The 27,596-nt window shown below is 49.0% G+C and overlaps 1 protein-coding gene across 1 annotated transcript; it reads left to right on the top strand.

Moving 5' to 3' along the window:
* Positions 1–371: 371 nt before the first annotated feature.
* Positions 372–27,596, top strand: CPD (carboxypeptidase D). The gene is made up of 21 exons (XM_024218520.3): positions 372–1,051; positions 4,423–4,670; positions 10,566–10,708; positions 11,258–11,427; positions 12,004–12,368; positions 13,401–13,592; positions 14,830–14,997; positions 16,242–16,351; positions 16,946–17,048; positions 17,651–17,793; positions 18,497–18,666; positions 19,365–19,676; positions 21,810–22,005; positions 22,513–22,648; positions 23,467–23,616; positions 24,082–24,177; positions 24,266–24,330; positions 24,776–24,907; positions 25,218–25,403; positions 25,738–25,837; positions 26,547–27,596. The coding sequence occupies exons 1-21, from the start codon at positions 417–419 to the stop codon at positions 26,771–26,773; spliced, it is 4,047 nt and encodes a 1,348-aa protein (XP_024074288.1). The 5' UTR covers positions 372–416; the 3' UTR covers positions 26,774–27,596.

Below are 27,596 nucleotides of genomic sequence, written 5' to 3'. Positions count from 1 at the left end.
GCCTCATTGGTCCATCTCTCGCCCCGCCCATCCTGGTCCTCTCCTCCCCCATTGGCACGTTAGCTCTCCGTTCGCTCCGCCCTTCCCAGTCTCCTCCTCCCCCATTGGTTCCTTTCCCCTTTCTCTCGCTCTCTCCTCCCTCATTGGCCCCCATCCGCTTCGTGCCGGCCTCTGCCTTCCCATTGGTACTCCTCAGTAGGCCCTGCCTTCCCATTCGTCACCTGCTCAGCTGTCCCTGTTCCTGCTTTTCATTGGCCAGCTCGGCAGACGTTCCTGCCCTTCCATTGGTCACCTCCTCAGCTGTCCCCGCCCCTGCCCTCCTATTGGCCGCCTGCCCCGCTGCCCGCCCCTCCCTCCCTGCGTGCCCGTCTCCGGTGCGGTGGCCGGGCCCTGTGTGTGGCCGCGCGTCTCTCCCCATGGCCGGGCGGCTCGTGCTGTGGCTGCTGCTCGGGCTGGGCCCGGCGGGCGGCGCCCACATCAAGAAGGCGGAGGCGGCGGCGGGCGCGGGGGAGGCCCCGGGCTACCTGCACTCGGCCGAGCTGGGCGCGGCGCTGCGGGCGCTGGCGGAGGGGGCCCCGCCGGGCCTGGCCCGGCTCTTCAGCCTCGGGCAGTCGGTGGAGGGGCGGCCGCTGTGGGCGCTGCGCCTGACGGCGGGGCTGGAGCCCGCGCGGCCCGAGGCGGAGCCGGGCGGGGCCCCGATCCCCGGCCGCCCGCAGGTCAAGCTGGTGGGGAACATGCACGGCGACGAGCCGCTGGGCCGGCCGCTGCTGCTGCGCCTGGCCCAGGAGCTGGTGTCCGGCTGGGCCCGCGGGGACGCCCGGGCCGGCCGCCTCCTCAACGCCACCGACCTCTACCTGCTGCCCAGCCTCAACCCCGACGGCTTCGAGCGGGCCCGCGAGGGCGACTGCGACGGCGCGGCCCCGGGCGGCCGCGAGAACGGCCGCGGGAAGGACCTGAACCGCAGCTTCCCCGACCAGTTCGGGGCGGCCCAGCCCGACCTGGAGCCCGTGCCCGAGGTGCGGGCCCTGATCGCCTGGATGCAGCGCAACAAGTGAGTGAGGGGAGCCGGGGGGAGCCCCTCGGCGGGGGGGAGCCGAGGGGAGCCCTTCGGAGCGGGGAACTGAAGGTGCTTTGTCTGTATGTGAAACTTTGGTGTGGCTGAGGAGGGGTCTGGATCCAAGGGGCGAGGACCTCGGGCTCCTAGCCAGTAGATCCCGCCTGGGCTTTGGGAGATGGGGATGACTGTGGGGAGGGAGGTTGATGGGGTGAGGGCTGGAGGTACGTAGCCGAACTAATGGTCAAGCCATTGTAATACATTTTCCTTACCCTGAAGTCTCCTGTGGTTCTGTCTGCATCGTACCAGTTCCGTCTAGCTCCCTTTGTGCTGTAATCCGCGGCTGCTGGGGCATCTAGCTGCTTGGCTCTAACTTATGTGCTGGCTTGTTTAGCAGACCGCTTATGAATGGAACAGTGGAACGTTTTATTGTTTAACTACACAAAAGCCCATGTGCACCTGGCAGAGAAACCATGTTGGTTTCTTTATAGACAACTGCACTTAAGGGACCACTAGCAATGTTGTTTTCCTGGCTAATCAAACAAGGCAATAGTAGCTTAAACTATTCATGTTGACAGGTTTCAGAGTGGTAGTTATGTTCATCTGTCTCAGTAAAAAGAATGAGAAGTACTTGAGACACCTTAGAGACTAACACATTTATTTGGGCATAAGTTTTCGTGGGCCAAAACCCACTTGCGTGTGTCTGATGAAGTGGGTTTTAGCCCATGAAAGCTTATGCCCAAATAAATTTGTTAGTCTCTAAGGTGCCACAAGTACTCCTGTTCTTTTATTCATGTTGACTCCTTCTTCACAGCAAGCTAAATGAGCTCTCAGTAACGGATAAACTTATTTTCTGGATGTACTTCACCTCAAGACCATTGGTGACCTTTGCTTGTGGCCCTGTATTGTTAACTCTCCTCGTGATTAGCTGTCTGATCTTTAGTAATATGAACCAAATGTGTTGCTTAATACCTACTGGTGCTCAAATACTGAGGTCTGGCATGAACTGTGGCAGGTAGAGCTTTCCTCCACCATAATAATTTTTCCCCACATTGCTTCTTGCTGTTGTCGCATAGAGAATTATTGCTAAATGTTTCTAGATGTAGGTCTTGATCCTGCAAATGTTTATGCAGGTCAGTAGTTCTGTTGAGTGTGTGTGGGCCACACTTGCTTACTTGCTGAGCTTTACTGTCAGCTCTGATGTATTGATAGATTCATTTTGTGCTGCAGCATAAGCCCCAAATTTGCTCTTGCTCAAAATTATCTAGTGGGGAAAATCCTCTGGGTTCCAAACATCATTAGTTTAAAAATAAATTAAAAAAAAAAGTGTATTTTGGCAAACCACTGCTGACAAAAAAAGCTACTTTGTCAGATCGATGCAGGAACAATACAACACATGAAGCTCTCCTCTGGCTGGCGGCAGTAATAATGCTGTGCTAACTTCATCACTCATACAAAAATGAATGAGTAAAGAAAGCCGTTTGTTTAAAAATCCCTAATGGCGGTAATGTTTGCTGTCTTATTAAATGACATTCACGTGATCTGATTCGCATCCTACAGCTTGTTTTAAAAAAAGCCCAGGCTTTGGTCATGTCAACTCTCTTAATAACCCAAATACACATAGGCAAATGGCAAGGGAACAACTGGAACTTTTTGTTATCATTTGTTATAATATTGTAGAAAAGCATCCGAAAAACGCAGGGGCACTTAGACTGTCCGATGTATTGAGACCTTTACAGCTGCTTGTGACTAAGCTAAGGAACAATGAGACATGGGGCTGCTGCGCTCTTGAGATTTCTGACTTGCCTTAGAATTTGACACTGGTATTTACCTGACCGTGCCTTACTGCAACACAAGCCTCTTACTCTTGCAAGTAAACCCTGCAAAACATCTCAACTCAAACATTCTTCAAAGCTTAAAAAAAGCTGTCTGTCATCTGCTGTCCATGTGGACAACTAAATAGCAGTTGCCTGTGATGATTTGCTTGACTCTGCATTTTTGTGTCTTAGATGGGAAACAAGAAATCTGTTGCATCTCCTGTAACACTAGATGTTACACTCAATTGAATGTCTCAGTTTAAAGTGAATGGAGCCCTGAGGTTAGTTATTGCAAAATTCTTTTGGCTTCTCGGATGCCATCCCATTAGGTTCTGTTCAGAACATTTTTACAGGGCTGCCTGCTGCTGAACTTTGCATAAGGAGCTGAATTTTTTTCAGTATAAGTGGACGTGCTCAAAGTTCCTATCAGAGCAAGATATACAGTGGTCTAATGGCTGCTTTTGTAAGCTGTAAAGACAGTAGCTGCCATGGTGATGCATCAATGCCTAGGCAGCTGAGGAGAGGGAAGCCTTTTCTTTGAGAATATCAATGTGTATGTTGCTTTGAAGTAATCCTGCTTTGAATTTTGCCTCATTTGCCATTCTAGCAGCAGACTGCAGTCCTGTGAGTCTGAGCTCAACCTCAAAGGAAGCAGTTTGTATGACAAACCACAAGCTAGGAGTAAATAAACTCCTTTTCAGATTAACAACATTTCCCCCCTTCCCCCCCGTTTGTTTCTGTAAAACAAAATAGAATATTTCAAAGCAAAGTGGGCCTGTGTGAACATGACTTACAGAAGCTGGGACACCTTAGCCCAGCAAGAGCACTTGCTAACCAAAGCCTTAAGAACATGTGACTTGCCAAGCTAGATTGGACCTGAGATCCATTTAGTTTCCTATCCTGTCTCTGACAATGGCCAGCACCAGATACTGTTGGAGCCTATCTAGTATGGGCTGAGTATGTGTCTAAGGCTATGTCTACACCACGGGGTGGGGGAGGGGGTCGATTTCAGATACGCAAATTCAGCTACGGGAATAGCGTAGCTGAATTCAACGTATCTGATCCGACTTACCCCGCTGTGAGGATGGCAGCAAATTGACCGCCGCGGCTCCCCCGTCGACGGCGCTTACTCCTACCTGGGCTGGTGGAGTATGCGCGTCGATTCAGGGATTGATTATCGCGTCCCGACAAGACGCGATAAATCGATCCCCCGAGAGATCGATTTCTACCTGCTGATCTGGGCGGGTAGTGAAGACAAGCCCTCAGATATAGCATAGCCTTGATACAATTAGCAAAGCTCTAATAAGTCTTCTCGTCATGCAGCGTTAATTGGATACAGGGCTGTTCACTTACTGTCCCAAAAAACCATGCAGTTTGGAAAGAGCTGCCACTTTCCTTCCCAGAAGGGTGGATTTCAGAATGTCATCATTGAAGTACTTTGGGCCAGAAGGAGCTATATTAATCAGGATGACGGGTGCTGGCAGTTACCTCTGCCCTAGTGTGCTCTGTCTGATTCTAATAAGCATTTTTGTTGTTGTTGTTGAAAACCAGGTTTGTGCTCTCTGGGAACCTGCACGGGGGCTCTGTGGTTGCCAGCTATCCCTATGATGACTCTCCCATGCACGAGCCCAATGGAATCTATAGCAAATCAGCTGATGATGAAGTGTTTAAATACCTGGCAAAAGCCTATGCTTCGAACCACCCGATAATGAAAACTGGCACCCCAAACTGCCCGGGGGAGCCGTTTGAGACATTCAAGGATGGCATCACTAATGGAGCTCATTGGTATGATGTAGAAGGTAAGTTATTTCAGTATATTGCTTAGCAGGGTTCTGCAACTCTTGGTCTGGATCCCATCTTGATGGCATGTGTCACAGAGCCCTCCCCTCTTCTTATATTTTCATGGGCCATCTTAGCTGCCAAACATCTTTGTAGCAATTGCTGCAGTTGAAAAGTAATGGTAAGAAAGGAATATATTTTTAGCTTTTAATGCAGCTGTAAAGGAAGCAAAATGGTGCCATGGACCACCTGCAAGTGCTCGGTGGATCACAATTTGGGAACCTGGTGTAGGGGGTTAAAGTCTATTGTGTGTTCAAATATGCTTAGGGTAACTGTACAGCCAGCTCCCATAATTATAATGGGGAACTGGGCATACAAACGCCTTAGGTATATTTGAAAATCTCCACCTAAACTGTCTAGGGGGTGGAAACCATTAGTTAGTAGATCACTAGTCATTGCTCTGAACAAAGTTATTTGTATGGTGGATGCAATTCACTGTCTGATTCTCTTTAGTCTCTTACGTTCCATTGAACATTCTCTTCAGGGAAGTCTGGAATGTCTGACAATGGGTGGTCTTCTGCTCTGGTAACTTAGAGACACTTAGCTTCTGATGTTTTAAACAGCCCCTTTCTTAACCTCAGATTAGTTTATCTTCCCCATGCCCTGTTCTTTGGAGGGGAAATGGCATGACTCAGCCATATTGCAGAGTGACTGCTCTGTCATTGATGGGTACTTGTCTCCCGCAAATTATCATACCAGTCCTATTGGCATGTGATGGCATGCTATTCCTGCAAAGTCCCATGGGCCAGCAGAAATATTAATCCTTACTACATCCTGAGTTTGCTCTCGTCCTAGCTCCCAGCAGAGGCTGTTACGCAAACATAGACTTGCCAGATAGGGTGGGGTTTCTTATCATGGAGGACAAAATAGAAATGTAGAGCTAGTGTAGCACAGTTCTGTAAACAGCTGCCCTCCAGTCTTTGCCCACTCTGAAGCTGAGGGGGCTATGGAGTGAGCTGTACGTAAGCTGCAGAATTAGAAAGCCCTAGTGAAGGCTTGAAATTTTATTGAGCAGTAATTCCTAAAAGATGATGATGATCTGAAGTCTGGGTTTAGGAGCTGAATGACTCGTGTGTAAACCTCAAGTTCACACTTCTTGGGACGGAATTCAAATACTGGTCTGTAACACACCATATGCTTGTAGAGGAAAAAGGTCTAGATCTGTTTTCCCCATTATAGCTGATTCATTGCTGGGGATTTCACTGTTCAAATAATACTCAGTTTTACGGTGTTTCCTTAATACCTGCTTCCTACTCCCGCCCGCTGAGCACACCTGAGTGGGACAGGCTGTAGGTTGCCTGGCTCAACAAGGTTTATTGTGTTTGTACAGGGAATCAGAACAAGTGAAGGATTGTGGAAGGAACCTATGACTGCTTTAGCTAGAACCAGGATATCCTGGAGCTACCTTACTCTGGTGGCAGTTGTATAAACCATCTAAGCCCGTCAGCTTGTATGTTACAGTAGTAATGTTTGCAGACCTTGCCATGAACTAATTGATCCATAGCTAAACATTTTGTGTACCTGAAATAAGTGTGCTGTGGAGGAACATCTGCTGTTGGGTCTCTCAACCTCAGTGTCCTCCTAATCCTGAGGTTTGGTAGCAGTAGTAGGTAAGCACTTGCAGACAGCCTTGTAACTTCAAAGTCTGACACTGGCTCTCCAGTGTACAACAACTAGCCAAGCACAAACAGCCAGGTTTTGTAAGCATGTTCTTGATGGCTTCTGCATCAGCATCCTGGGCCTTTTAAGCAACTGCTACTTTCAGATCCTGGCTGACGAGGCTTTTATACATGTGTTCTCGCTGAGGAAGTGACAGAAGGAAGGCATGAGTGTCCTCCCTTTTGTTCATGCAGTCAGTGGGGTTTGAAATCTGTCCAGTACAGAGACTTATAGAGGCTTCCAACTTCACTGTGATAACAAGCCCCTCAGCAATGGGGAACCGTAAACTCCAATTCAGGTATTCTCCAACCCTGCAGACTTGCTTTTACGTGACTTAGAGGCAGTGACTGTGGGGAAACTAAGCAAAATAGAATTCACAGCACACTCAAGAAGGCTTGGCTAGTGACTTATAAACATTGTGTTCGCACCAACCACTAGAGTGAAGGACAGGTGAGACTTGGCAATCCAGGAGCCTTTAAATGCACATGTGTAGTTAGTCTCATAAATAATGCTTTAACGAGTCCTAGTAATTGCTATTTAAAGGCACCATGCTCGCATGTGGTGCTTTTGCAATCAATAAAGTCAGTCCCTGCCCTGAGATTATAACTGAGACATGACCCAAAGAGGCTGAGAAATGAGAAGGGAATATGGGAGCTTAAGGCTTCCAGCAAGGACTGATTGTGATGATGTGTGCAGTCGGTGGGTTCCTTCTGTTTTTTAATGCATTAACACTGATGGGTGGTGTCGGATGAAGGGCAGGCAGAGGGGAGGGAAGCCAGCTATGTGCAACATTTACTGAAATTGCCAAAAATTCAAATATTAAAGATCATCTGACTCTTCAGCTCTGTGCCAGGGATCTCTGAGGCTTATAGTGGGCTCTGGAACTACTTGTTAAAGTGCTATGAAATGAAGACCCCAAGATTCTGGTACCCCTTAGAGAGGATTATGGGTACATTTTCCAAAGTGGGCCTTCTCCTAATCTCAGCTAATGTGCAATGCCTGCAGCAGGACTGCTAAAGGTTTGTGGCCATGTGTATGCTACAGCCTGCAGATTAAAATGTGCCAGGAAAGAGGCCAGGTTTTAAGTGACTTAAAGCCATGTGGGGAGGAGGGGGAGGAAGGGACATAATTTCTCAGCAGAGCAACTTTCTCCTGCTGTATTTTATCTTGTGTAATCAAACCTGCCAGAAGGTAGACTGCTGTGGGATTCATTGTCCTGGACTTGGAGTCACTGGTCAAACCTTGTGCTGTGGCCAGTTCCCGTTGGCCCTCGTTTCTGAGTTTGCAAACGAGTGTGTGTTTTGCGTGGGTGTAGTGTTGAACTAAAGTGGCATGTGCAGGGCCATGGGAGTAATCCTGAAGGTCAAGTCATAAAAAATGTGGTCCTCTGAGCCACCGCTGAACTTTGCTTCTGCTCTCCAGCTCCTTAGATTAGCACAGCTCAGGCTGGAGACCTTTTGAGACTATCTCTGTTCCATGCTCAGTTACTCTTCCTTTTTTTAACTCCCCTGCACACAACATAGTTATTCTTAACCTCTGCTGGGTGGCTGGTGGGGCAGTGGAATTGTCAAATTGTCACATGGGGCATTCTGTAGCTCAGTGCTGGACTGGGAGCACTGTGGAGTTGGTGTACTGTTACTGGAGATGGGATCCCATGGCGGCTCTTGGGTTTAAAAAGGAAATGACGTAATAGCCCTTTTGGAAATTCTTACATTTGAGATGTGCATGCTTGCTGTGTTTCATAAAGTAATAATAGAGAGTCTGACTGTCTCTGTACTGGACAGATTTCAAACCCCATGGACGGACACTCATGCCTTCCTTCTGTCACTTCCTCAGCGAGAACACATGCATAAAAGCCTCGTCAGCCAGGATCTGAAAGTAGCAGTTGCTTAAAAGGCCCAGGATGCTGATGCAGAAGGCAAAAGGGCTATTATCTTCTAGGTGTTTTGCAAATGGATTGCTTGAATATTTGCTCCTTTATCTCTCTGGTTACTGAAGTTAAGCTGAGGATGTGATGTGGTCCCCATCCCTTTACCCAAGATTGAGAGGCAAATTCAGCCTTCAAAGCCTCTTTCACCTCCTGAAGTCCCTTCCCCTAAGGGAATAAGCTCTTGTGCAGTGTGAGGTTCTGTAGCTAATGCCTAGAAGCTGGATTTCCCCCTTTACCCCCACCCTCCCCCAGGTGTGATCGCTGACTAATGGACCAAAACATTCCTCTGCCTGCTTGGTGTTGCTGCCAGCAGCACGCCAGCGAGCAATCGGTTCTCTGATCAGAAGGAAGTGACTTGCATCATCTGTTTAATCACCTCTTTAGCTTATTCTGTGCCACCTGTCCCCTGCAGAGTAAAAGGGACAGTTTATTCTTCAGGGGAAGAGGACGTATTCATTATGGCATCCTTAGGGGCATATGATACAGCTTCTTAGGCTAAATATATTGGCCCAGCAAGCTTGGGTCTAAAGGGATTTCTCTTTCCAGTGATTTTAGATTTTGCTAAAGAGGCTGGACCGAAGGGTTTTCCTCCTTGCAGACAGAATACATTGGTGGTATTCATAATACTAGTAGGCTAGACCAGGGCTTGATTCCCACAGCCGTCCACCTGTTGTGTAGTTTGGCAGGGGATGGGAATAAGAGCACAGTGGCATGTGTGCACAGAATCTCGGAAGGAGGGGGTTGAGTTCTGCTGCTTCTGCTTATCCCCTTATCACAGCGGGTCTGCTGGTGGGATTCTCGCCCGAGCTGAAGGCCGGGACACTTAAGGAGATGAGCACTCAACGGGTCTGTTCTCTGGGCCAAGGCTAGCCAGAACCTGCTCTCTCCTGGGTCAGTTGGGTACTGAGGAGCTATTAACCCACATGAAGTGCTTTGAGTACCCCCCTGGCTGCAGGGCCTGGCGGGGGGGGGGGTGGGGGGGTGTCAGCTCTCCTGCTGCTTACACAGCCAGGGAAACATGGGGTGGGGAGAGAGGGGGTACTGCTGAGACTGCTCTGCAGCAACTTCTCAGACCACAACTAAGGGCTTCCAGTTCCTCTAGCAAGAGTGAGGAGCACTGGTTCATTTTCCTGTTTGCACTCCACTGTGCTGCAAAGGGGAGGTGCCCCCCCCCCAGCCTCCCTAAAATGGTGCCCCTGCTCAGCTGACATGAAACTGACACAGCCAGGAATGGAGTTCTCAGAAGCGGCCCTTAAATCTCGGATGTTGGTTTCCCCCCCAGCCCCTACACTCCCTTCCCACCTGCAGTGCCAGGGAGAGCCTGGCTTCCATGTTATTGTTTGGGTTCTGTCCGTGTTTTCGTTAACATGGATTTCATAGGGCCCTAATTATCCCAAAACAGATTAAACCAGCTCCACAGAATGAAAGTACATTCTGTCTTAGTTTCTGACACTTGTTGCTTTGTTCTTTGTGCTCTGCTGTGTGGTGTCCACTGACACCCCTAGTCACAGATGTCTTTTAAATGCTGAGCGAAGGAGTACTTGGGCTCTCTGCAAACCTCTGAATCCTTTGTGTAAAGGGCTGTGTGATTGTGTAGCTAACACAATTAAAATTCCATAGCATGCAGTGGACTTCTTTGTGAGTTAGTTTTGCAAGAAATGATGTGTTTGAGACCTACTCTAGTCTGCCACTCTGTTTTGGTTGAGCAGCCGTTCAGTGGGGTAGTGCGATTCTTTGGGCTGGGAGGCTAGCATCTAGCGATGACGGGTACTGTGCCGCAGGGGGCTAATACTGTCACAGCTGATTCTCCCAATCAGAACGAAAGTCAGGCTGCTGTTGCTGTAACTGCTCACCAGTGACTGAAGTGAGGGGTGATCGTGGCTTGGAGAAGGGGGAGGAGTGGTGATGGATAAATGGCAGCCTCAGATCAAGGGTACAGGGGAGGACCACATGGCACTTTGGTAGCACTGGAGGCAGGGGGACGATTCCGCACCCAGCAGCGGACCGGGTGCGGGTGGCAGTTCTGAAAGCTGCATCAGCATTGTTGTCACTACCCACAACTGCTTTGAAAGCTGTTCTCCTGACCTGATACAGAAGTAGGGAGCAAGGCGGACCTGCGTTCAGCCCTGCGAGCCTCCTCCACAGGTACTTCATAGCTCCGTGAGATGCTATTGGTTTGCAAGAGGGCTTCAGGGTGGGAGGTACTTCCTGAGTCTGGCATTTCACCAGCATTCTTCTTTGTGACCAATCTTCTCTCCTTCCCCAGGGGGGATGCAGGATTACAACTACGTTTGGGCCGACTGCTTTGAGATCACTTTGGAGCTGTCCTGCTGCAAGTACCCAATGGCGTCCCAGCTTCAGCAGGAATGGGAGTATAACCGGGAATCTCTCCTCACCTTCATTGAGAAGGTAAAACATGCTCTCTCTTCTCAGGAGGTGGAACAGGGGCTTGCGCACCAGAGGTACAAGGCCTAGGGGCACCTGACTGGCAGATCAACCCCCAGAGTACAGGGTGTGGAGTGTTCGTGGCCCTATGGCTAATAGCTTAGGTTGCCCTGTGGTCATGTGGCAGCTATGAATTAACAGAAGTCACCAGCTACAAGGAAGCTTTGCTTCTCTGTGGTCCTGCTGCAGTGTTGTATCGCTGCTATACGCGGCAGGGCCTGTTTAGACAGGGTTGCAAATGTTGACAGGTTTTGGTCCCTCTCCATGGGGAAAGCAGACCTGCCATGGGGAGCCCAAGGGATTTCCGAGCGGTAGCGTCTGTTTCATTTATCCTGGGATTTGTCTCCTAGTGGAATGGTCCAGCCAAACTTCCCTCTGAATTACGGCTGGGTGGGCACTTCTGCCCAGCTACCTCTGTTCTAAACTTACCAGCGTTGGTGGCGATGGGGCAAGGATCCATCTGTACCTGGAGTGATTTGTCTTGATCAGTTCCTGTTTGATTTGTTTCCCCAGGTCCACATGGGAGTAAAAGGGTTTGTCAGGGACTCGGTCACTGGGTCTGGCCTGGCAAACGCGACCATTGCTGTTGCTGGCATCGATCATAACATCACGGCGGGCAGATTCGGGGACTACCACCGACTGCTCGTGCCTGGAACCTATAACATCACAGCAGCTGTCGTAGGGTAACGTCTCTGAAGCAGACGGGGTCCTGTGCGGCTACACGTGCTCACTTTCACAGTCTGTTCATGCTTATGGGGTTTGGTTAGAAGCTGCTACTGTTGATTCTTTCCTGTGATGGTGCCAGGCTGCAGCTGCATGTGCTGACTTGTCCTGCATTCCACACTGAGCACTCTTGCCCCTGGAGCGCCACCGTTTGGGGCGGCGCAGTGTGGGTGAGGGAGGCAGCGGTAAAGCCTAGAAAGGTAGCATCACCAGATGGGTTCAAGTCCCTTCCCGTGGCTTGCTGCCAAGGCAGCCCTAGAGGGGCCGTTGTTGAGAAGAGTGCGGTAGACAGGAGCTCAGCCTCTCGTGACTCTGGCAGGGTTGTCGTCCTCGCGGGTAACGCAGAGTGCGACCTGACAGCATGCGGGCTGGTGAATCTCTGGTGTAGCTTTTAAAGTACCAGCCCTGTTCTATGTGGTGGTGGGAGGTAGTGCTGGGAAAAGAGACGGCTCTGGTATAGCACCCTGGGCTGGGCTTATAGCTTCCTGTTTCACTGATTGAATCTGCTGTTGAAAGCAGACTCGTGTCTTTCTCAGTTATGTGCCAATGACTGTAGAGCACGTTGAGGTGAAAGAAGGGGCTGCAACAGGGGTGGACTTCTCCCTGCAACCTACTGTCCTGGTACCTGTTTCTGACCCTACGCCAGCTGCCGCCACTCCTGCCCCAGGCTCCGCTACCAATGCCACTGCCACAGCGAAGGCAGCAAGCCCAACTTCTCTCCACCAGCCGCTCCAGCCTGAGGACTTTCGCCACCACCACTTCCCTGACATGGAGATCTTCCTGAGGAGGTACGCCAGCGAGTACACCAACATCACACGCCTCTACTCGGTTGGCAAGTCAGTGGAACAAAGGGAGCTGTATGTGATGGAGATATCGGATAACCCAGGCGTCCACGAACCAGGTAACTGGCCAGCCCCATGAAATCCTTCCGTAACGTCTTGCCTGGGCACCTCCGGAGCAGAGTGTGCGCCAGGGCCTCTGCCAGATGGCTTCTCAGATGCCTTGGAGTGCCTGTGGGAGCTGTATGTGCAAACTGGGGAGGGTTGGGGGGTGCTGGTGATTCAGTCGTGCCCAGATAGCTGGATTGTGAGCCCTGCCAGGCAGGGACACGGTCACCTTGTTTGGAAATAACTTAGCACATTGTGGGCGTCAGTGCAATTTCAAGAGAAACAGAGGCATGTGTAGGGAACACTTGGTTAAATGAGGCGGCCCTTCCTAGTGGTTCTTCTGCAGCCCCTTGCACTGCTGTGGGAGGCCTCACGGCTGTCGTGTCTAGGCTTATCGATATTTAGAAAGCTTTGCGAGCAGAAGTGTTTCTGCCTGCGCTCTTAGATACGGATGCTGACTGGTGCCCTAGAGCCGTGGTGTGGCTGGCCCTCCCGCTCACGTTCCACACCATAGCTGCTATAACGCAAGCCAGACACTGCAGACAAGGTAGCCAGACTCCGATGCACTGCACAGTGCCGCTGGGTGGGCTGCACGCTCAACCTGCAGTATGAAACAAACCCATTGTGCAGAGCTCAGTTCCCTGGTCTGCCCAGGTGGATTGCCTGAGTTTCCCAGGGAAATGGGGAGCGGTCCCCTGTGGGGGCTTTCCTTGGACACTGCCCACTGCATTAGCCCCTCTTGGTGATGCAGAACTGCTGCCTTCCTCATCTGAGTCACTCAAAGAGATTCCAGGGGGATCTCAGTCTCTTTGAGCTGTGCAAGGAACTTGTCCCTACATGGAGTTGTCCTGTCTCCGTGGCCAGCTGATGCCATCTCACTCCAGGAGGTAAACTGGGAGAGAGGTGACAAGGACTGCAAGGGGTTTCAGAGGCCTATCACAAGTGGGCTTGAGGTGCTAGTGTTCACACTGGCTTTACGTCAAAACATTGCTGCTGGTACAATGAGCCTGCATTGGTTCTGTTGCTGAAATGTCTGTTCTGCCCAGGTGAACCAGAGTTCAAGTACATTGGGAATATGCATGGGAATGAAGTAATAGGCCGAGAACTGCTTCTGAATCTCATCGATTATCTCTGCAAGAACTTTGGAACGGATCCTGAAGTAACAGAGTTGGTGCTTAACACCCGAATCCACATCATGCCCTCCATGAACCCTGATGGCTATGAAAAATCCCAAGAAGGTAGCTCTGCCTGTTACTAAACAGCCTTCATGCATGCAGGTTCAAGAGTGGGCATTGGGGAGTGTCTCTGTCATGGTGAAAGGGCCAGGAGCCTGATTTGTGTTGCACAAAACTTTTCCTGTCCAGGAAGGGCAGAGAATGGGCTTGCTATATCTTTGTGGTAGGGTGGATCCACTTGTTCTTGATGTGCAAAGTGCTGTGCTTGAGTTCTAAATGGCTGAGGTGCCCCTTACGCTTCAGCAACAGCTGCAAATTGTCCCTGCCTTAGTCCTCCTCTTCTGTTCTTGTAGCTTTCCCAAGGCAAATGTTTAAACCAAGAAACCCAGCATTGTCTAGACACAACTCAAACTTGCAGCATTCTGGTGCTGCCCGCTTTGTAACATCCATGCTAGGAGCTGGGCACTCTGAAAAGTGCTTTTCCAAGGATCATAAAATACAGAACTTAGCATGAGCTTAGAATGGGTAAAGCAGCTGTGTGTGAGCTCCCTGAAGGGCAAAGCCAGTTCCTCAAATAGAATCATAGACTTTAAGGTCAGAAGGGACCGGTCTGATCATCTAGTCCGACCTCCTGCACAACGCAGGCCACAGAATCTCACCCACCCACTCCTGTAACAAACCCCTAGCCTATGTCTGAGCTATTGAAGTCCTCAAATCATGGTTTAAAGACTTCAAGGTGCAGAGAATCCTCCAGCAAGTGACCCGTGCCCCACACTACAGAGGAAGGCAAAAAAATAGTAGTAGCTCTTTACTTGGTTAAACGTGGATCGGGTGTAATGAAGCTAGTTTGGAGATGTAAGCACTGGGTTTTTTCTCTGATGCTATCAGTCCACCTAGATTGTTCCCCAGTTTAAATTACACTTGTCATCCCTCTCAGTGTACTGACTAATAAAATCAGAAACCTAGTGAGAGCAGAGGACAAAGGCTCGGAATGGTGATCACTCCAGCTGACAGCCGTCTCCCAGAGAGATGCTTGCAGGAAGTGGGCTCCCTACGTAGGGGAATAGATTGTGGGGTGCAGGACGCTGCAGGAAGCCAGCCCATTAGTAGACCTCCTAAACTCCCTGGGACTGTGGAACAGTGGGCTGGTGGAGAACGGAGTGTTCTGGGTCAGGAGCGGATGTATTGCTGTCGGTTGAAATCAACCCCTTTTTCCCCTTGCTTTGAGGCAAACTGGTAAGGGGTTTGTGCTGCTGTGAATGGGGGGGGATGCCGGCTGAATGTATTGTTTGTTGCTCAGGAGACAGAAGCAGCACAGTTGGCAGAAACAATAGTAACAACTATGACCTGAACCGGAACTTCCCAGACCAGTTCCTCCCAACGACCGACCCGCTGCAACCAGAGACTCTCGCTGTCATGAACTGGCTCCGGGCCTTTCCGTTCGTACTCTCGGCAAACTTGCATGGAGGTATGTAGACAAAACCAGCCTTCTGTAAAACTCCCCTGGTGGGAGAAGGGGGTCACTGCCCCACTGTGGAGGCTGAGTAACACTGGGGTGCTTCTGCTCTGTGTCTAGGAGCAGCAGCAGAAGTTTCTCTGTCTGGCCTGGCCTAAGGAATTGGCTTCCTTTTGCTCTATTTAGGCAAGAGCCTGGCAAATGGCCATAGTGCATTAAGGAGGGGCCACTGGCAGAAGGTTACTGCCACTCATCCCTGAGGGGGGGCAGTTTATCTGGTCATCTTGAGGGGAAACTGCTACGTTCTTTCAGAATCTGAAAGATGAGGCACCCAGACCTTCTAGTGCCGAGCGCGGTAAGAGCACCGATAAATGAGCCACGTTGAAGTCTCCATGGAATTAACTTCTGAGTGGTTCAGGGTTCTTCATCTTAAGTGCATCTGCGGTGCCAGGCACTCAGGTGGGCTGGATGTCTGGTTATGTATAACATGAAAGGACCTAGCTGGAACTACTTGGCATCATCGCTGAGCTGCTAGGTTCCCGATAATGGAATCAGTTGCCTCTTGGAGTGATCTAAGTTAATAGTCACTGCATGCTAGCTTGTTCCTCAGACTGCTTGTCTGCTGGGGCTGTAGCTGCTGGCAGATGGTGGTTGCTCAAGTACTAATACACTGAACTCTTTAGTGCACTGATAAGTTGATCCAGACCTGGCTACAGTGCTGGGGTTTTTGTCCACCAGCACTGACGTCAAGTGTCTCATAGTGCTGTTAATGTAACTTTGTAAGAATCTCTTTAGTTTATCCAAGACTTGACTTATGCACAAATGTTTGTAACAAGAAGTCTTCCTAAGGGGTGAAGGGATGCAGTATTCAGAACTGCGGCTGGCCAAGGCTACCACTGACCCAAATTCCTCTCCTGTAAGCTTCCTTGACTCTTGCTTTCCCATCTCATTCGAAAATTGCCCCCATGATCTGTGCCCAGCTTTCTTATGTGCAAGGGCAAAATGCTTAGTTGCAGCACTCCAGTTTCAGAATTGCTCTGACTTCCTTGGGTTAAGAACATTCCACTAGGATGGATTGGTAACTGTTACTATATGTTCACGGTCTCCTTTATCTACCTGGCTTAGTACTGTGGCTAATTCCATGCTTTGGCAAATACAGACTAGTTCTCTGGCGTTTTTTGGAAAAGCTTCCTCTAGGCTAGGATTTAAAGATCCATTATAAAAGCACACTAAGTAGAATCTTGTTTCCCCTGCAGGTTCTTTAGTGGTTAATTACCCCTTTGATGATGATGAGAAAGGAATAGCCATCTACAGTAAATCACCAGATGATGGTGTGTTTCAGCAGCTTGCACTTTCGTATTCCAAGGTAAAGCTATAGTTAAAACAAAGCAATTGCTCATTATGCTTCGGTAACTCGTAGTGACTGATGGCTTTGCAAAAAACTACTGCAACTGTTGGGGAAAAAAAAAACACTTGAGTGTAGGTAATGTTCATGGAGTCTTGCCCTTTAAGTGTAATATTGCCATCCCTCCCTGGGTCACAGCAGAACCAGTCTTTCAGGGGGCTGCCATTGCAGGAGCTAATTTCCAGCATAATCAGCCTGACAGGTGCTGTAGCAATAGCACCCTGTCCATATATTTGGAAGCCATTAAAAATTGATTATGCAAGACTCTCTGGTCTGAGGGACCGTAGTGCATACGGCAGATGAGCCACCGTGGGAGTCATGGGCATGACCAGACATGAATGGGCGTTCCATGGCTCTAGATAATCAGCGCTGGATTCGCAGTAGCGCCGAGAACTGTGCTGTATGCGGCTATGTGTATTAATAAATATCCATCTGTATTTAATGTTTGCTGCCAAGTCCAAGATGCATATTCAAATGTAATGGACTTAACGTGGAAAGTGTCGCCACGGTACGTGCAAAGTCCAGGGTTCATGTGTGATCACTTCTATTTTTCAGGAAAATACTCAGATGTACCAGGGCAGCCCTTGTAAGGACATGTACCCCAATGAGTATTTCCCCCATGGCATCACTAATGGGGCTCACTGGTATAATGTTCAAGGTAAAACACCACGTGGGGAAAAAACTGTTCATGGCCTTGAGTGCGGTGGATCTCGAGTCTCAGACAGTTCTTTCAATATGAATGTATCTGTGGAAAAGAGATTCTGTCTTTAGAATTTCCTATTAATCACCTAGCTCTCTTCTCTGGTGGATCTAGCCCAGAGGGACCTGGGCCCCTTTTATAACCTCTAAGTTGTAGTTGGACAAAGTTATTCTGGACTGGGTGAATCTGTGCTATGCCTACCTGTGATCAGGTGGGCTGTGCTCTCCTGGGTTTGCTTTTGGCTATTGGGAAGGAGGGTTTATAAAAACTTAAACATAACTTGCTACAGTCTATATTTTTGAGGTCCAAGTGTGAAAAATGTTTAGTTTAGGAATAAATCTGTTCTTCCTGCATCTTGACAGTTCTCTGAAGCCTGGGGGAGGTCTTGCCCTGTATAAACCTCTTCAGTTTTCTGTTACAAGGCAGCATTTTGCTGTTAGAATTTCACCCTGTGTGTCTCTAACTTCTCAAAGCTCTACAACTTAACAGCCAGGGTATTTTATGATTGTTGTAAGAAGATTTTGAGGTCCTTAATTATAGTTCTGATGTTTCTGCCTTAGGGGGGATGCAAGATTGGAACTACTTAAACACAAACTGCTTTGAAGTGACCATTGAGTTAGGCTGTGTGAAATACCCAAATGCTGAAGACTTGCCAAAATACTGGGAGCAGAACCACCGGTCTCTGCTCCAGTTCATAAAACAGGTGAGATGCTACAATAACCAGCCAGCAGGGACAGAAATGCTGCATAATGCTTTACAGTGCCTCTGAAGTATCCCATGTAAGTCTGCTCACATTAGGGGATCCTGAGTGTGTCTAACTCTGGGCCCATCTGCAGATTGGAACGAGCACTGCTGCTTGGCCAGAATGGGAATTGTTGCAGTGTCAGGGAAACCATCCTGATTATCAGAAAAAACCACAAGATGAGTTGTGAACGTAGCAGAAATCCTTTATAAAAGCTTAAGCCTGTGATGCATGCTCAGAAACAGGCTTAAAAACTTCATCTGGGGTCTCTTCGCCTTTCAGAAGTCTGGAGGAGACCCTATGCTATTATTTCTCTGGGATTTGGAATGGGAGTGCTGTGGAGGCATTTTTCAGACATGATGCATAAATGGAGGCATGTTGCAGTGTCAGATGTAGCAAAGTACTGTACCACTGTGTCTTGAGTGAAAGTTACTTGTGCCCCTCAGATGAAGCTGACTTCAAACCGGGTATTTACAGGGTACTTTTGGAACTTGGGCCAGGATTTCCTTCACGTCCCCCCAGGACTGGAACTGAAAGGGAATGTACAGCGATTTGCTGCTTGTTGCCGTGACTCATGGGATGCTTGGACATCACAATGCTGAGTGGTGTACATGCCCCAGAGACTTGTCACTGAACCGTGTTGGTTTTCTGATCCTCTGTCCAGGTTCACCAGGGTGTCAAGGGATTTGTGCTGGACGCCACAGCCGGAAGGGGCATCTCAAATGCTACTATTAGCGTTGCTGACATCGACCACCCTGTCACCTCTTACAAGGCTGGAGACTATTGGCGCCTGTTGGTTCCGGGGTCTTACAAAATCACAGCCTCCGCCCGAGGGTGAGTGACTGGCACTTTGGACAAATGACTGATCTTGGACAAACCTTCCCCTAATTCAGCTGTGTTGCTAGCTCCTCTCCCCCTCGGCCAGAAGTGAGCGCCATGATTTGTGCTTATCCTTAACCAAGCACCTAACCCCTAGGGACCAGCTGACCGAACTGTCCGGTAGAGAAAATTCAGTCCACAGAACTGCCAATCATGGGAATGCTTGGCTTCTATTGTGAGAACGATCACAGATGGTTCTGTGTGGTGGAAGGTGGTTAATAAGTGGATATTTATTTAGGAGAAACTTAACCATAAAGAGAGCTGCTCAAGAATAGCTTAATTGCTCTGGATCTGCCAAAGCCTGGTCACCATTCCAGCCAAAGCCGCCTCGCTTAGTCCCACCTGATAGCCCTGTACCATAGCAGCTGGACTGTTGAATTCCCCAGCCCCACCTGCTGGTAGGAACTGCAGTTATTTGTGGTGATCACTGGCTCCCACTCAGATTCTGGGTCCCCTGCCTAGCATGGTATTCAGAATGTCTTGTCTCAGAGCTGCCTTGCTATTGTTTTGTTTTCCTTTGCTGTGCACCTCGCCTTAGATTGTGGTGGAGAAAAGGTTACAGTCTAACATGATGTCGAGCTGGGGAAGATACTGCAACAAATGGAGTGTTTGAACCTGCTTTCAATTTCCCTGTATGTCTTCTCCTCTCTCAGGTATAACCCGCTCACCAAGACCGTGACTGTCGGGAACAGAGGTGTGGTGCAAGTCAACTTCACTCTTTCACAAACAGATTCCAAAGTTGAGGAGGGGAAGATCCCGGTCATCACCAATGAAGACACTAGCGATCCCTCTGCCAAGGAGTTTGAGACCCTGATCAAAGACCTCTCTGCTGAGAATGGCTTGGAACACCTCGTGCTAACCTCTTCAATGGACGTTTCTCCCTACCGCTACCATCCATACAAAGACCTGTCCGACTTCCTTAGAGCCCTCAACTTGAACTACCCTCAGATCACAAATCTCACTAAGTAAGTGATGCTGATTCTAGCTCCTGGCCTCCCAAAGAAACAGCCTGTGGCTGTACAGTAGCATACAGCATGTGATGTTCCTGCCATGAGTGCGCTCACCACGTTACACGCACTGGAAGCTAGAGTCCCTGTCCGAAGATGGCTAATATAAATGACACACAATACCTGTAGCAGGTATCTGTACTGGAGGTAGGATGGACCTCTAATCTCAAAGCCATAGAGATTTAGGGTTGTTACTGAACCGCCCAGGAAAAGGTTTGGTTACAATATGAATAGAGGGCGGCAGGCACAGAGGGGGAAGAAGATTGAAATATGAAGGGACAAAGATGGGGAATCCCAAAGGCCCTTTGGGGGAGGGCTGTAGGCAGAAATGAGCAGATACATGGTGTGTGTCTTGAAGGATCTTGAGGGGAGGCCAAGAAGCAGATGAGTAGGTATCACAGTTAAGGCGGAGTCACTGACCAGCATTAAATGAGCATTTGATCAATCGCATGATAGGAACATCAAGGTCCCGGAGAAGAGCTGTATCTCTCCGGGTAAAGGAGATCCTGCCTTCGCGCTCTTGAACGTGCGTCTCTCCATACACTCCAGTTAGTGCCTTTTCTTCTGCATCCCCTCCTCTCTAGGGCCCTCTGCTGTTCTTACCCAAATTGGGACAGTGTCACTAATGAAAGCAATCAGTGGAGGGGTGTCCTGAATGGCTCTGTCCCTCTGGTGTCCCAGGCAGTATGATCTCAGACATTCCTTTCTTTATGACCTTGTACCCTCTTCCAGATCACTCTTGCCCTAGAGACCAATTCTGGGTTGCCTTCTCTAACCAGCCCACCCGCATGTGGTCCCCTGTCTGCTGTGGTCCTTCACTCTGTCTTTTCACTTGTGACTGGTGTTGGCAGAATGGCACCTGGGGCCAGTACCAGGCCTGGTGCGATTTTGCTGATTTATATGCCTTCCACATACTGTTTGCCTGACTATGCCGTGCCTGGCAATGCTAGTGTGCTGCCCACACTTATTCCAGAGCTGCTGTTCTCATCTGTAGACTCTGAGCTTCCAGTTCCGTCAATCATCATTGTCTTGCTTCCACTTCTTTCATGAATGGCAGTGACCCATGGCTTGTGCAGTCAGCTGTAGCATTTTCAGAACATGGAATTTGGTTTGCGGTGTCCCTCTGTTTGCTTGTCAGTCAGAAATCCAGTCACTGATGAAATGTTACCCTTGGGGTTATAGTCATCACATGTCAAAAATGGGGTTTAAATGGGCCTTGGCCGCATCCCTTTTATACTGTATTAATTTAGATGGAATATATGGGCTCAAGGAGTCGAAGGTGTTAACATGACCATGTCTGGCACCTCGCAAACATGCTGTAAATCCTTTAAAACTTTTTAAAAGATACAGGAAAAAAGGAACAACCGTTAAAACATTTGGGCTTTCATTTTAACAACATTCCTTGTTCTCTTTCCTCTTACTTGTAGGGAATCTTGTCTGACCATCTCCTAGAGGGCATTAAAGATAACTGTCCTGTTGGGGAAAGAGAAGTTAATTGAAATAAGCTGGAGCTGTTAAAAGTCCAGTCCCATTTCCTAGAAGGCCAAACAAGATGCGCACACACAAGAGGGAAGAGAAAAGACAGAGATAGAAAATGCAGCTTCTGTCACATTGTAACCTCAGTGCTGGAAAATCAGCGGCATATCACATGGTCTTAGAAATCCCCTGGGACCTGGCAATTGGGCCATTTAGGGCTTTAGATTTAGCTGCGTTTCTGGTCACAGGCTTACAGCAATGTTGCAAAATATTGCCGTTTTGTCCCGATAAGCCAGACTTATTAGAAAAGAGAAGAAATAAGGTAGGGTAGGAAATGGACACACATGGGGGAGGAGGGGAAGACAAAAATGTCACATCCCAAGCGGCATATGGGATCTAGCTGGAGCCTGCAGAGGTGGTGATGTCCTCTGGGTCCCCGCCTGTCTGGTGAGGATCTTTCTCAGGGTCAGGTCAAAGAAGGCAGTGTTGTCACGCTGCATCCCAGGGCAACAGCTTTGCCTCCTTCCAGCCCCTCGCTGACCTGCGCAAAGGCCAGGCCAGAGGTGGTTCTCCAGCCATAAATAATCAGTGCTTCTGTTTCTTATCTGTTGGCAGCTTGGGTCACAGCGTTGAGTACCGTCAAATGTGGTCCCTTGAAATATCCAACAAACCCAACCAGTCTGAACCCGAGGAGCCCAAGATCCGCTTTGTTGCTGGTATCCATGGAAATGCTCCGGTTGGCACCGAACTGCTCCTGGCGTTGGCAGAGTTCCTCTGTATGAACTACAAAAAGAATGCAGCCATCACCAAGGTAAGAAGGCAGCATCTGTGACGCCCTCCCCACCTGCCATGGGGTCCTGGCCTGAACAAAGGGTGGTTACTGCCGAAAACCATCCTCTTCATGCAGGGCTGTGGGTTATAGGAAATCCAGACTTGGCGGGGCGGGGTCTGAGGACAATGTAAACTCTGTTCGGGCCCATCCATGTGTGGTGCGGGGAAGGCTCCTGCAAAGACCATGGGAGTTGATGGCGGGTGGGGCGTTCAGGTGTCCCTCCCTGACTGTTGTGAGGCAGCTGGCAGCACAGGGGTTGCAGCAGCTGGCCAGGGTGTGCAGACCCCTATCCCTGCCATCCTGGGCACAATGGTGAAAACCCAAGGCTAACTCTTCTGCAGTGTAGGCAGCGCTTCTTGGAGCCTGAGCAAGTGAAAGTGCTGGGAATTATTGGCTTTAAAGTACTGGGTTTGTCTCGGGGAGGGGTCTGCCGAGCACGTTTCATGGCTAGCTGCTGAAATTTGTCTTCTCTGTGTTGATTGACAGCTGATTGACAGGACAAGAATTGTGATTGTGCCGTCCCTAAATCCAGACGGGCGTGAGATCGCTCAGGAGAGAGACTGCACATCCAAGACTGGCCAAACCAATGCTCACGGCAAAGATCTGGACACAGACTTCACAAGTAAAGCTAGTTAATGTTTAGTCTCTTGGCAAAAACCAATGCAGTGGTGAACTGATCTCCCCGATAACCACTCTAGACTTGGTGTCAGTCATGTTGTTGCAAGGTCCAGCACTGCTGACCGCTTCAGTTATGCCTCAGTTATTCTAACTGGCTGGGATATCGTGATGTTCTTAGAGTTGAGACAGGTTACAGAGGGTAACTTTAAATACCTTTTTTTGCGAGGGAAGGAAAATCCTAGTTTGTTCATGATACTGTCTAGCAGAATCTAGAAATAAGACGCACCTAATGATTTTGATATTGACTTCATGGTTCCGGGGGGTGGGAGGATCTTTGAAACCCAGAAGCTCTCCTCCTTTTTGTTGCCAACCTCCTCCTCCTTAATTATCTAGAGCTATTACATTGGAGCACCCCAAGTCTGTCCTGTCTGGAGTCTGTGTTCCTGACCAATGTTTTGGCTGGCTTTGTTGCCTGGGGACGCGTGAAGCATTGATTTTGGGGAACAACGGCATCAGTTATGTGACTGAAGTGGAGATAACTTGCAAGAATTGCTCCCTAGATCGTGGTGGGAAATAGTGACCTGCAAGGTCTATTGGAGGTGGTGGATGAATGTAGCCACTGATGGCAGTTCATTGACCACGTGTCTTACTTTTTAAATGCTGTTAGGTGCCACTTGTTATGGCAGTGGCCCCACAGAAATACCTTGCAGCTGGCGTCGATACAAACACTAGCAAAGTGTGTAGTTCTGGAAGCCTTTACCATCGCAGAGGGAGACTCTTCTGCTGAGCTCTCATGACTTCCTTTGTCTGTTCTGTTTTTAGGCAATTTCTCCTCGTACTCTGGGATAGGAGAGCCGGAGACCAAAGCAATCATTGAGAACTTGATCCTGAAGCGAGATTTCAGCCTCTCTGTTGCACTGGATGGTGGATCTCTGCTTGTAACTTACCCGTATGATAAACCTGTGCAGACAGGTACAACTAACTCCTCACTAGCCTCCTCACTCCGCACTTAGGATCAGTTATTGTTTCAATAGTCCCGTGTTCAGCTGCAGGCTTGTTCTGGGCCGGCATAGCTGGTTATCTGGGTTTGAGTGGGCTTGTCTTGTTGCTGAATTGAGAGCGAAATGAAAATTAGACTACCTGGCTAATGATGGAAGACAGCTGGGGCACTGCTACCAGTGTTAAGCTATGCAGTGTAAGAACTTGCACTGTCCGGTGCAGGAAGGGTTGAGAGTATGTGATCTGGGAGCTATTGAAAACAAGCCAGTGCAATGGGATTCAGTCACGGTGTCCGTTTGACCAAACTTCATAATGTTCAGGAAATGCAGTTTAGAAACTGAGCCCTGTTTGAGGCCCTCTGAGCACTGTGCGATGTCATTAATTTAGCTGCCTCGGTTAAAGGCAGCTCCTACTAATGTTCTAACCTTCTCTTTATAGTGGAAAATAAAGAAACTCTGAGACATTTGGCATCTCTGTATGCAAACAACCATCCATCAATGCATCTAGGTCAGCCAGGCTGTAAAAATGAGTCAGGTACGTGCATATGATGCCCTGGACTGTGGCCGTTTTTGTGCTGTCCACTCTTTGCAGAGGATTTTCTGACATTTGTCTGTCTGTACAGATAAGAACATTCCAGGAGGTGTCATCCGGGGGGCAGAATGGCACAGTCACCTGGGCAGTATGAAGGTATTTCATAGAGAGCTTTGACTCCGCCTCAGTGCATAGCCAGGCTTAAACTACAAGTAGAAACTCAGTGACAATCACCTCAGGAATGGAGACTATTTGTAACTCTGAACAAAACGTGATGGTGGTTCTTTCAAAAGTTTACAACTGAACGTTGACTTAATACAGCTTTGAAACTTTACTATGCAGAAAAAAAATGCTGCTTTCCCTTTTTTTAGTTGTTTAGTTTAACACAGTGCTGTACTGTGTGCTGCTGCTGGCTGATTGTGTACTTCTGGTTCCAAATGAGGGGTGTGGTGGACTGGTCAGCTTGTAACTCTCAGGTTCAACTGTAGTATTAAAGGAACAGATTTTCTGGGCAAAACTATGCCGAAGTCCCCAGTTATCTCATTCCAAAGCTTTCCTTTTAAACGCTATCCATGTCACAACCTTTTCCCCTGTTTTTCAGGATTTCAGTGTCACTCTTGGCCATTGCCCTGAGATCACAGCGTATACCAGCTGCTGTTACTTCCCAAGTGCTGGACAGCTCCCCAATCTGTGGACCGAGAATAAGAAGTCTCTCCTTAGCATGCTTGTGGAGGTGAGAGATGAATGGTTCTTAGAGAAGAAGCTCCTGGGGGCTTGTGGGGGAGCACATTGATACATGAGGCCTAGTCCTTATGGTGGTAGGTCCAGAGGAATGAGATGTGGTGTGTCAGCCAGGGAATTGGCTAATCTCTCAATGACGCTTTGCCTCACGGTGAGATGAACAGCCCTTCATTGTATTGCGCATTTTAATTACTAAGCAGAGGGTGGTGTTCTATTTCACATTTCAATAAATCTTAATACGCTCACGTATCTCCCCCCACCCCTCTATGTGAACTCTGAGCATCTGACATTCTTGATTTCAGGTTCATAAGGGAGTCCATGGATTTGTTCAAGACAAGAGTGGCAAGCCAGTGTCTAAGGCAGTCATTGTACTCAATGAAGGTGTGAGAGTATACACAAAGGAAGGTGGCTATTTCCATGTGCTGTTGGCTCCGGGTTTACATAACATCAGTGCCACAGCTGAAGGATATCAGCAGAAACATGTCTTGGTGAGTGCGCAGCCGTATCACAGGATCTCTTTCCCTGTCTTGTCTATCGCCTGGGTCCTGCTTAATTTTTACTCCGATTTGTTTTTTCAGCTATTTAGTCTTCAATAGCTGCTGAACAGCCTTGCTTTTCAGCCCAGCATAGCTGTATTTAACTTGTGCAGTGGAAGGAAGAGAACTTCTCACCATGAGCCCTTGGGGGGGGCAGGAGAGATGGTTATGAGGCGTGACTTTCCCCTGCATCACACTTGCTGTTGGCATGTGCACGTGCTTCTCGCCTACCTGGATGCTAACATAAAATATTGAACGTTCTCGGCCCTTGCATTTGTTTCTCCAGGTGCAGGTGCGCCATGATGCCGCCAGCTCTGTGGTGATCGTGTTTGACATGGATAACAGGATATTTGGCCTTCAAAGGGAGCTCGTGGTAACTGTAGCAGGTAACGTGAGAGACCGTCTTTTCAGGACCCTTTGAGCACATTCATGACGTGAGATCCAGCTCTGACCATAATTTTTCTCTCTTCTCCCCTCCACCCTTCCGTAACACTAAGTTAGTCTCTGGTCCTGAGTCATTCCCCTGCCCTTTATTCTAGGTTCACTGTTTATCCCACAGAGTTTGTGCCTGCTAATGCTGTATCTGCAGCTAAGAGGGTGGATATTGGAGATCTTTGCAGCACTCTTACTGAGGCCCTTTGTGAATCAGCTAACGAGGCGGGATGGCGATAGCAATGGGAAAAGCCTACTTCTGACAAGGCCGGGGGAGTAAGAGACAGTATCGTCCCTTACCCTCGGCCACCTTGAAAGCAGCACAGCTGGCTACTGCCAGACCACTACATGGGTTTGGAGGAGTTCAAGGATAAGGTGGCTATCACCTGTGGAGGCCAAAGGTCATATTCTTGGTTAGCTCGAGGAAAGTTTGGGTTTAACCCTGTGCCAGTCCCAGCTTTGCCCACCTGAAGCTGCTGCACAGGAAGGGCCCTTTGCTGCAGGTTAGGGGAAGGTGCATTGGCACAGTTGGATGAAAAAAGCCGCTATAGCTCGTCCCTCTTATGGGCACAGCTCGTGCTGTAAGTGACAGGGAATCTGGAAGCGTCTAGTAGGAGCGTGGGCACTCTCATGGCCCTGACTTAAGTGTTTTCTCATTGGCAGGTGCCACCATGTCAGCTTTGGTCCTCACAGCCTGCATCATTTGGTGCGTCTGCTCCATCAAGTCCAACAGGCACAAGGATGGCTTCCATCGCCTACGGCAGCACAATGACGACTATGAGGACGAGATCCGCATGATGTCCACCGGCTCTAAGAAATCCCTCCTGAGCCACGAATTCCAGGATGAGACAGACACTGAAGAAGAAACATTGTACTCTAGCAAACACTGATAGATACCAAGTGGAAAGGAAAGCTCCCTATGGACAAGCCCTACAATGGGGGGCTGCTCTTATGCTTCAGAGATCTGGAACGTTAGCTTGCAGAATGTGTAAGCTCCAGAGACGTGGGTGGCAGTTCTCAACCTCCCGTGTTCTTTTTTTGCTCCACTCCTACTTATGCACGCGTCGGCTGATGTCCGAGGCTGTGAACGCTGTCAGGTTTCTAGGTCAGGGGTTAGAGTTCCATGTAATGGAAACACTTGGAAGGCAACTTATTAGTGTGTTCTGGCATCAAGACTTGCTAGCAGTTTTCTCGACAGTCCAGCCTGGCGCGGGGAAAGTGAAGTAATTACCAAATGCCTGGCGGGGTCCATCGTTCTAAGCTTTAAAGCCATTATTTATCTCTACCTTTTTGATTCTTTTCACTCTATACATTTTGGGGAAGCCTTGATCAGTTATCGCCAAGACTTCAGCTGCGCTGCCAGTGAGTGGCTTTAGAAATGGACAATGAGCTCGGCTTTTGGTTGCTCCATCCCACTCCAAGGGTGCAGAGGTACTATGGCCAGCTCTGCTCTACTGCTGAAGTGTTTGCAGGGGGATACGTTTTACAGTCAGCCTGTCCATGGAATTGCCTCTGTATTGAAAACTGACAGGTGGAATAATTTAGTCCAGGTGTGAGAAGCTCGCCACCCAAAGTGGGAGAGAGTTACAGTTAACTCAGTAGGAGTGGGGTGTCCGGTAGCTGTGCAACTCTGCCATTCTCTAGTTAAAAGAAAATCCTCAGGTTCATTTGAACAGTCTTGTACAGAACCCCTATTGCTTCTGGCTGGCCATG

The sequence above is a fragment of the Terrapene carolina genome, unplaced genomic scaffold, assembly GCF_002925995.2.
Source record: "Terrapene carolina triunguis isolate 2854851 unplaced genomic scaffold, T_m_triunguis-2.0 Scaffold231, whole genome shotgun sequence".
In the NCBI taxonomy this organism is placed as follows: Eukaryota; Metazoa; Chordata; order Testudines; family Emydidae; genus Terrapene; species Terrapene triunguis.
This window is presented reverse-complemented; position numbering and strand designations above follow the sequence as displayed.

Coding starts and splice junctions, on each gene's coding strand:
- CPD (XM_024218520.3), top strand. CDS start 417: ATGGCCGGGCGGCTCGTGCTGTGGCTGCTGCTCGGGCTGGGCCCGGCG. Junction 13,593..14,829: donor CTATGAAAAATCCCAAGAAG/GTAGCTCTGCCT, acceptor TTTGTTGCTCAG/GAGACAGAAGCAGCACAGTT. Junction 22,649..23,466: donor TCTGGACACAGACTTCACAA/GTAAAGCTAGTT, acceptor TTCTGTTTTTAG/GCAATTTCTCCTCGTACTCT.